Below are 10,826 nucleotides of genomic sequence, written 5' to 3'. Positions count from 1 at the left end.
AAAAAGAGGCAATCAATGGAAACTTAGATGCAAAACAATCATTCAAGAGACTTGGTAGCATATGCTTGCATAATCGCGAAGTCTGCGCTCAAGAAGCTGCACATAGATTGACAGGAATGCATTTAAAAGAAAGCTATCGCTTAGTCCAGTTCATTCCCACTGGAGAACACCCAGTGAAGATGTCATTACCTTTAAATGTACTTAAAAACATACCAACAGACAATAGCACACAAGATGCAAACTTTTGGATGACAAGTCTGGTAGACCGCTATAGAAACAGAACACAAACTGAACAATTTCAACACATGTGCCTTGGACAGTTCTGATCTGAGTTCAGAGTTTTATCAAAATCACAAGTTGCTAGTCAACCTAACATTGTCAAACTTAGAAATAATATGGGCTTCATAAGCAAAAGAACACGAACAGAATCAGCAGTGATAAGATATGCACGCTTTTCACCTACCAAAGATTCTGAAAAGTATTACCATAGTTTACTGCAGCTATTTCGTCCATATTACCAAGATAATCAATTAAAACCACAATTGTTTGAAACATTTTAAGATTTCTACCAACTTGGTGCAGTCCCCAGTAAAAATGGCACTTTGCTAATGGTTAAAAAGTTTGTCAATGAGAAAGATGCTGAAAAGATTTATGAGGCTCAACAAATTCTACAGCACAGTGACCTTGAAGATGCTTGGGCACAAACTTCCCCTCAATCAGAACTTGACAGACTTGAGTGTGAAGATGAAAGGAAAGAAACACAGGAAACAGAGGAAGACTACACAGAGGAAAATATCCCAGATTTGATAATAAACTAATGTGCAAACTGTACAATTGACACAAACAGAACAGGAATGTCTAGAGAGGAAGCACTGAGTGTGATGTGATCTTTAAACAATGAACAATCCGCAATATTCTATAAAATCAGAGAATGGTGCTTACTAAAAAAAATTGAAGAAATCCTGAACCCTTCAAAGTCTTCATCACTGGTGGAGCAGGAACAAGAAAAAGTAATTTGATCAAAGCCATACATTATGAATCCAGTCGCATTTTGTCTCAAATTCCGGAAAACCCTGATGACATGACAGTTTTGTTGACAGCTCCAACTGGGATTGCAGCATTTAATATTGGCTGTCCTACTATACACCATACACTATCAATAGGAGCAAATATTTCCCTGCCATACCAACCCCTTAGTAATGAGAAAATAAATTATTTGAGAACACAGCTGGCAAATTTACAAATATTAGTAATTGATGAGATATCCATGGTGGATCATAAACTGCTTTGCTACATTCATGGTAGACTTCAGCAAATAAAACAAACAGGAGAATATGTACTAAATCCTGAAATTTGAGTTAATATAGTAATATCATAACTTACAACAATAATCATTAATAAGCATGGGGGAATTAAGGGAACTCTTCGTGAGATTGTTTTTCCCCAGATTTTTACTATTGGCACTTTTGGTTATAGGGAAAATCGACTTTCAGTCAGCCTTTACCTGAAATGTACACGAGAGCGTCGTCCACAAGACCATCGAAGCGGACGGGAAGGTAGCTGTGGTCATCTACTAGGGCAGGAATGTCAGCAAACGGGGATGGAAGATCTACTCCTCCTGCTGCAGAGGACATATCTACAGCTGACAGGATGTAGAGGTGTCGATGACAGCTGGTAGGGACTCTGTGTTACAGCATGCATATTAGAAACTTTATCATTCCTCCCCAGAAACTCCGTCCTTCCTCCTACTCAGTCATCACCCCTCCCCCGGTCTCGCCTTATCAAACATCACCCCGATTAAGCTTTAATCCTCCCCTTGTCAATCGTCAGCCCTCCCCTTGTCAATCGTCAGTCCTCCCCTAGTCAATTGTCAGCCCTCCCCTTGTCAATCGTCAGTCCTCCCCTAGTCAATCATCAGCCCTCCCCTTGTCAATCGTCAGTCCTCCCCTAGTCAATCGTCAGCCCTCCCGTTGTCAATCGTCAGTCCTCCCCTAGTCAATTCTCAGCCCTCCCCTTGTCAATTGTCAGTCCTCCCCTTGTCAATCGTCATTCCTTCCCTCGTCAATCGTCAGTCCTCCCCTCGTCAATCGTCAGTCCTCCCCTCGTCAATCGTCAGTCCTCCCCTCGTCAATCGTCAGTCCTCCCCTCGTCAATTGTCAGTCCTCCCCTCGTCAATCGTCAGTCCTCCCCTCGTCAATCGTCAGCCCTCCTCCAGTCAAACATCAGCGATCCCCTTAGTAAAGTATCAGTCAAAAAAACGATTTTTCCCAGCCAATGAAACGAGCACAAACACGGAACTATTATCACATGGACTCAATACAGAAGAGGTGCTAGCTGGTGTAAGGTAAGATCAATTAGAAAATTATGTTTTTGCACAAGTCCAATGTGTGGATTTGATGGCTGGCTTGCGGCTGCTGCCTGGCCGGCTGCTTGGCTAGCTGGAGGGTTAGGCAGGCCGGTGCCTGCTAGGATTGTTAATATTAGCCTTAATTTCATGACTAGCCAGTGATCCAATATACTCAATTCACTACTTTATGAAACAAATTGATTGTACCTATACGCACACTCTTATTTGCATATTTCACCAATTGTTCACACCTAAAATGTCTATTAATATAGTGGGGAGAACAGGTATTTGATACACAGCCGATTTTGCAGGTTTTCCCACTTACAAAGCATGTAGAAGTCTGTAATTGTTATCATATGTACACTTCAACTGTGAGAGACGGAATCTAAAACAAAAAATCCAGAAAATCACATTGTATGATATTTAAATAAATCATTAGCATTTTATTGCATGACATAAGTATTTGATACATCAGAAAAGCAGAACTTAATATTTGTTACAGAAACCATTGATTGCAATTACAGAGAGCATACGTTTCCTGTAGTTCTTGACCAGGTTTGCACCAATTTTTTTGTTAACTGCAGGCAACTGATATAACACAAGATGGATGCATCAAGTGATAAAATCCAGAGATATGAAAACTTGAAGAAGGATTTTGAAAAAGGTCTGTAATTCCTTTTTTTTTTTTTTTTTTACATTATTTACATGCTAACCCCCAATTTTGGCATGGAAAATCTTAACAGTATGTAAACTGTGTATGTGATGGGTAATTTCCAAAACCCAACTAATCACGTAGCCTATGTAATTATTCCAAAAACATTTTGCACAGTTTAAACTGAGAAACATCCGTAGTAAAAGAAAACTAACATTTATTGATTGACATTGCATTTTGTATATTGTGGAAAAGGACTTCTATCAAAACGAGGTTTTGACAGTAAGGTTATAGCCTTATTGGAAGAGAAAGACCAGGCAGAAGAATTAACTAGTAAGTCAAATGTTGTATTATCAATGCTGTTTATTGTACTCATGTAACTACTCTGCATGCTTAGCCAATATGTTTGGGACATTGAGACATACACTGCTGTTTAATTCACAGTACATTGTACTAGCATTGTAGTGATACACGTGTTTTTTAGGGGTAGAACATTTCTGTTTAGAATTCTCTGTGCATTGTTTTTTAGTTTTAGTTGGGCAGGTCCTATTGTACGAATTAACATTCATAGTTCTATATCCTTTAATCTTGTGAATTCTCTTAAAATAACTGATATTGTTAGAATATTACAATGTAATTACATATGAAATCAGAATTATAATTAATGGTTATTTTCTAGCTAAATAGAAATAGACACTTTATCACTGTAAGCCTAACTAAAACTGCCTGTCTTTTAGGAGATGATGTAATCAAGTTCCTTTTTGAAAAAGGATACACTCAAAAAGAAATGGCAGGGATTCTACATATAACGTGGGTACACTTTATTTCTTTACTCATTATGAATTGGGAATGATAGATTGAGGCCCTTTAAAAGCTTTATGATAATAGACACACCCTTACAAATGTAGACATATGATAACAACATGCATATATATATATATATATACATATATATATATATATATATATATATATATATATATATATAAGGCTATAACCTTACTGTCAAAACCTCGTTTTGATAGAAGTCCTTTTCCACAATATACAAAATGCAATGTCAATCAATAAATGTTAGTTTTATATATATTGTTAGTTTTATATATATTGGTCTATATATATATATATATATATATATATATATATATATAGACCAAAAACATGTGCATATAAGAAATGAGGGGGGAAAAAAAATTCTGGGTATGTAGAAGCATACAGATGCAGACTATTTTATTCTTGTAAAAGTGTATAATCTTTATGTGAAATAGAACCTGGATAGCAAGTGTGTGAATCATTTACATTACTTGATGTTGTCCTCTGCATTTCCTTTCCAGCAATCACATTCCAGATCCTAATTTCTTTTTAATATCTACACTATACAAAAAATGGTGATGTGTATTTCGAAATAACTTCCAATAGGATTAGTAGTTAAACATTTTCTACATTGCAGGGATCGTCAGATACGGAAACATCTACAGAGATTAGAGTTAAGGAGACGGAGGGATGACCGCCCCTTTGAGGCAATTCTTGCAGCTGTGCAGGTACTATTTTTCTTATTGGCTTATTCAGTAATTTGCCTGTTTCTGTAGAATGTTGTTTCTAAAACTTAACATATTTTTCCAGAAAGAGCTTAAAAACTGGCCAGAAACAAAAGGCATTCGGGCAATGCACAGACGGGTGAGAGATGGAGTTGGAGTGAGGCCCTGTTACAGGTACTGTGTGCATAACTGTACAACATAACTAAAGATGTATTTCTTTATTAATTATACAGTATAAACATAATACATTTTTAAACAAAATCACACTTGTGTTTTGGAATGCTAAAGTATGTGATGTGTATGTGCAGAGAGGATGTCCATGCTATAATGCGTGTATTGGATGCTTCTGGGTTAGAGAAGAGGCGGCCAGGGCGATGCCATATTCCAAGGAGGCAGTACAATGCCAAAGGACCAAACTATGTTTGGCACATCGATGGTAAATATCATAACAAATGCACTCAATGTGGCTGTCTTGTTCATGTAGCTGCAAATTGTCCATTTCACAATACATTTCTTTTTTCTAATGTAATTACAGGCAATGACAAGTTGAGGTTCTACGGGATATGGCTTCACCTTTGTATTGATGGGTTTGTTTAAATATACAGACATATATTTTAATAGGTCTGGATGACCTGTCTTTGACTCAGCACATTTTTATAAGTTCATATAAAAATAGTTGACTTCCAAGATTGGTTTATCTTGTCAATACATGCAATTATACTGTCGTTTATTTCTTCTCTGGACTTGAATGAAACATGAAGTATTGAAAATGTGAAAGCTTTTAGATCTATAATGATGATTTACCAGAGACATATACATTTGTTTAGGAAAATGGCAGCAATAAATACTTGATAATCAGATTGAGCAGTTATCACAAAGTGCATCGCCACCACTTTATAAACAAGGGGTGTCAGACCAGTTCCACAGAGGGCCAAGTGTCTGCTGGTTTTTCCTATAAATTGGTTCCCAGTTCAGACCTAAACAACCAGGTGAGGGTAGAAACCTACAAATTAGTGACCTAATTAATCAATCTAGTACAAGGTGAGAGTGAAAACCTGCAGACACTCGGCCCTCCGCGGAACCGGTTTGACACCTGTGTTATGAACAATTACTATGCTTTTACAATTTACAGAATGCACTAATGCAGAATTAGCTGTAAAATGTATGGTTTTATGTTGCAACAACAATACAATTACACCCATGACCCCAAATAACAATAAGTCATGTTTCTTTTCTGAATGTGAATTTCTCAGGTACTCAAGACGTGTGATTTGGTTACATGCAGGAACTTCAAACCGCAAACCTGAGTTTGTTGGGAAATATTTTCTGGATGCAACTATCAAAGAGCATGGTACCTACTGTATGATATAAAAATAGCTTCTACTGACATTATATTAGAAATAGATATATACATATATATTACAAGTTAAATTATTTGGAAATTTTTGATACAATCACACTACGCCTCCAAATTATAAATATGAATTCTACATATGCAATACATAAGATTTATTTACTGTCATGCAGTCTAAGAGAAGACAGTCCTTCACATAAAAAAAGCACCAAGGAATTCAGAGAACTGAGTTCTGAATTCATCAAGCGTAATAATATTGCCTTGGCACTTTGATTACAACCATTAGCAGAACATTTTGAATGAGGAATCAAAAGAATATATACATTATTGTGTTTGTAAACATTTTATTTGAAAAGGCTGTCCCAACCTTGTTCGATCTGACCGAGGAACTGAAAACTCTGTGGTGGCTGTTATTCAGATTGCTTTCCGTTCACGCGCAACGGACAGTCTGAGCGGTGACAAGAGCTTCAGGTATGGGAAGTCAGTACACAACCAGGTAGGTTATTAAACTAGCTGGATTCATGACACCTGTTATTGATGATTGAGATAGTATCAGTACTCCAGTACCGTACCCAAGCAGTCATGTCACAATTCCCAGTACGAATGATGTCTTGAGCTTTCAAGTTTACTAGCTCTGCAGTGTTATGCCATGCCATATGACTGTGTAATGTTTTTTCATATAGCTTTTCATTTTCAACACAAATATTACTGTCTCGTGTTGTTCATAGAGGGTTTTTCGATGATCCCTTTAAAGTTGAAAAGGGTTTTCAGTTGAAGCATTCAGGGTTCTAATAGGAAAGTTTGACTGATAATGGTTCTGAGAAGAACCATATACAGGTTGTTACAGGAATTATCCAAAATAGGTTTTCTATGTAGAAATCTCATTTGGTCCTACATATCATATTATTTTATATGTAGGACTGCTAACCCTGATAACCTCTCTGAGCCTGGTTTCTTCCTAAATTTCAGCCTTTTAGGGAGTTTTTCGTAGCCACTGAAATTCAACAGTTTTGTTCTTTGCACCTAGGGGTTTCAGGCTAGGTGTTTTGTAAAAGCACTTTGTGACAACTGCTGATGTAAAAAGTGCTTTATAAATGAATGTGATTGATTGATTTTGCAATTTTTAGAATTTTGAGAGAAAAACACTGTGGAAGACATGTAACTTTTTTCACTCTTACCTATTTTACTCTTTAATTTACTATTATCCCCAGCGTGCTGAAGCTTTCAACAGTGTGCTGAAAAGATCATGGATTTTTCACTGGCAAAGCTACTTTGAGGTACATAGTTCTGTGTCCCTATAATCTTCTCTTACCTTTTTGTTATCCATATATGTCAGGGGGTGGACTATTAAGCACCATGTTATTGTCATGTTTACCTTTTTATTAGTCCAACATTTAGGTCACTGTTATGTACTTAGTGTATGTCTTCTTACATAATTTTCTCTTTGATAAATCTTGCTTATACCATTATTTGTATAATAGTACTGTTATTCCTTTGAAGTCCATGCAGGTTACTGATTTGTTGGACATATCTAATCCTATACACATGTGAGTACTTGTGCGGTTACAGAGAATCATTGCAGTCTGATCAGAAAGACAAGGGTCTCTATTCCAACAATTTTCACTCTAGTAATTAACCACCTTTAGGGTAAATGCTGTCTACGTCTGCTTAATGTATTTCATTTGTAGACACTTGGTCCAATACTGCTACCTCACACTTGTTGAGAAGCAGCTTCAAACAGAACAGAACGAATGGAATGACCACATGATCCGGAAGCAAGTTGGAGCAGCTGGGCCTTTTGGAAAACCAAACATCATGTAGTTCACACCTACCATTGGTAGCTAACATGCATTTTTAACTTATCCTCAAATGGTCAGAAGTGTTAAAATGTAAAATCTTTGGGTACTAATGTAATTTTCTCAATTGCGTCATTTCTCAAAGGAACACTGAATCTGCTTTGTCCAGTGGACAGAGACCTGACACACTATGCCGCAACACTGGTGTGTGAAGATGGAGCAGCACTGCTGGTTGCTAATGAAGCTTTCCGAACACTCTGCCACAGAGTTCTTGCTCGTTCTGCTCTCCACATTGACCACATGTGTGTAGAGCGGTCGATGGCTGCATATGTGTTCCTGAAGAACTTTTTCTTAGAAAAGTTGATTGATCTTTCAGTTGATCAGCCTCAAAATTTTGAAGAGGCTTGCCTTTTTTATATTACCATTTAGGGTCCTTACAATGAATTAATATTAAGGACCTAGTAAGGTGTAGGCCAAACCATTGTTATCAGAACCTGACCTACTGTGTTTTGGGTCATTTACCTGTTTTTTCTCATCTTTTGCCAGCCTTTACCTGCGCAATAGCCTGCCTCTATTCTTTGGATTTAGACCTATAGCCTGCCAGACTATTTTGCCTGGCTGCTGTTTTTGTCTTATTGCCTCAAATAAAACCCTTTTATGCTCTACGCATGCATCTATACCTGCCTGTGGGTCGTATTCCTTACACCTACACTCCTCGTTCAATTTTGAATTGTTTACACAGCAGATACCCATGTTTTGCCGTTCCAGGTTTTCAGAAAAAGAGGTGACACATTAGTATTTTTCAAAAATATTTTCAAATTTACACCAAATAACCTTTTTGTACATATTACAACACATTGTTAAAATGCTTATAGATGTCAGTAGTTAGTGTAGGGTATATTGTGTCAGAATGGTGATTTATGGCCCTAGGGGGCGGGACTTCCATATTGATGTGACAGGTGGGCGGGACATCCGGTTTGTAGGGTGGGACTTCCGTTATGACGTATGTTAGGGTGGGACTTCCTGTATGACGTATGTTAGGGTGGGACTTCCGGTATGACGTATGTTAGGGTGGGACTTCAGGAGTGACGTATGCATGTCCGGTGACTTTGTGATTTATGATTACATTGATGTGTCAGTGTTTGATGTTTTACAACGCTTGATGAGCAAACCAGACTGGTGTTATAACAGGTGGGTTATGTTTGATGATTAACAAATGGGGCTTAGGGTTCCGGAATGTTAAATTCCCAGGCAGTAAATAAGTGTTGTGTCAGCGGCAATTTGTTTGGTGTACAGGAAATGGTGTTCGACAAATATAAAACCCTGGTGTTTTATCTTCTGACAAGTGTTGCAACAGCTGGCATACAAACAGTGTTTGTTAACCTTTCATGTTTTATGGGTTGACTGGCGTGGTATGTGTATTTAAACCACGCCGACATCGGGGTTGGTCATTCAGTCTTGCCTGAGCGAACTTACCTACACATTACAAAACATGGAGGATTGTGCTGCTATCAATGTTTTGGGTGAAACACCGGTGAAAGCTAACAGCTTAAACGCAGCTCAGCGATTTGGTAAGAAATTGCAAATGGACCGCAGAGATGCAATCAACATGCCAGCCCCGAAGAAACCGATGCAGAGTTTAACCCAAATCCATCAATTACACCCGGATATGGTGGCACAGGAGTGGAAATTGGACGATGGTCGGATCGGGGGATACATCTTCAACCCAGAGCAACCGGAGGTTGCATTTTATGAATTACCCGAAGGCCAAGTGTTTAAGGCTGGTGTGACTGATCAAATGGTTTTTAATGCCAGTTTATGGGCCACCTTTCGAAAAGTGTTTTATTTGGGGCCAAAACAAGGCCCACATAATACAGTAGATGTACTGTTTAAAGTTGTCGAGGGGCTGAAAGAGTATGACTCTGTCAGATTGGAGTTATTTCCGGAAAATATCGGCGTTAGTTTGTGATTGCGGACTGATCGACTGACCTAAGACCCCGAAGCCCCGCCTTAAGCCAACACCTTCATCAGCACAGCATAAAAACCGACAGACCGCCGGTGACATTCAAGCAGTCGGAAGAATTTACGAAACATGTCTCAAGATTACAACCAAGCGGTGATTGAAGAACCCAAGGCTGAGGACTGGCTGTGTGACGCCTGGGATGACAACGCTGAAGCCTTCTACGGAACACCCGACCCAGACAGCTCGATTCCACCGGCATACCCAACAAGAAACTACCATTGGATTGACAGGGTTGGTGATCAACTAGGTCCTCTTAACCTGTCATACCTTTCAAATGCTAACAAGAGTTATCACAAAATGGACAAACAACTTGCACCAAAAATTTTAAAGATCATCAAAGCAACAATGGGTATGATTCTGGAAAACGTTGTTGGGGCTATTCTACACAAAGCATGCATCGGATGCGAAGTGGACCACCCGAGCCAAACAAGACATTCATGTCTCGAACCGCCTGAGTATTTTTTTGAGGCCCATTATGATGACATTGTGGCGACAGTTTTAACACCGCGACTGAAACATGTGTTGGTCAAGGCTTTGAACGCATCAGGTTTTCACACACCGATGACTGATGTTCACAAGGCCGCTGAGAACTTTCTGCACGAGCTCAAGTTGGAGCCGAACATCACACAGAGACTGAGTGAGAACAGGGATGAGTACATGGATAAATTTAATGAGGATGTTGTATGCGACGCAGCGGGGTCATGGTTTGATGAAAGCAAAGAGTCTGTAGTCTAAGGCCGGGGTAGCTTCAGTTCTCATGTTCACATGTATATAAAGAAAGACTATGAGAAATCTGAATGTTTGTGTAACCTTTCTGAATATATTGGTTGTGTAATTTCGAAAACTCAAATAAAACATTGTTAAACATGTATTAATTCTCATTATTGCTCGAACACACTACGATGTCTGAACAGGTTATGAAAAGTATTTACTATGACCCGGCAAACCCTGGTGCTTATGTGGGTAGAGAGGGTTTGAAAAGAGCATACTTGGAAAAAACCGGGGAGATCCTCAAAAATGGTGAGGCCGATGACTGGCAGCTCGCCCAGGATGCATACACGCTACACAGGCCTGTAGCTATACATTTTAAAAGAAATAGCGTTATTGTTCATGATATAA

At 38.6% G+C, this 10,826-nt stretch overlaps 1 protein-coding gene across 2 annotated transcripts; it reads left to right on the top strand.

Moving 5' to 3' along the window:
* Positions 1-1,639: 1,639 nt before the first annotated feature.
* Positions 1,640-8,363, top strand: LOC117592832. 2 transcript variants are annotated; one of them, XM_034286949.1, is made up of 14 exons: positions 1,640-1,674; positions 2,932-3,011; positions 3,255-3,332; positions 3,737-3,809; positions 4,447-4,537; positions 4,620-4,708; positions 4,843-4,970; positions 5,070-5,121; positions 5,788-5,885; positions 6,245-6,384; positions 7,100-7,165; positions 7,389-7,435; positions 7,577-7,725; positions 7,830-8,363. In XM_034286949.1, the coding sequence occupies exons 2-13, from the start codon at positions 2,951-2,953 to the stop codon at positions 7,707-7,709; spliced, it is 1,056 nt and encodes a 351-aa protein (XP_034142840.1). In that variant the 5' UTR covers positions 1,640-1,674; positions 2,932-2,950; the 3' UTR covers positions 7,710-7,725; positions 7,830-8,363. The 2 variants fall into 2 exon arrangements, with proteins under 2 accessions (XP_034142840.1, XP_034142839.1); XM_034286948.1 differs by lacking the exon at positions 1,640-1,674 and adding an exon at positions 2,286-2,344.
* Positions 8,364-10,826: the final 2,463 nt, after the last annotated feature.

Source organism: Esox lucius, chromosome 16 (assembly GCF_011004845.1).
Source record: "Esox lucius isolate fEsoLuc1 chromosome 16, fEsoLuc1.pri, whole genome shotgun sequence".
NCBI lineage: Eukaryota > Metazoa > Chordata > Actinopteri > Esociformes > Esocidae > Esox > Esox lucius.
Note: the sequence above shows the minus strand (reverse complement) of the source record. Positions and strands in the feature narration are given on the sequence as shown.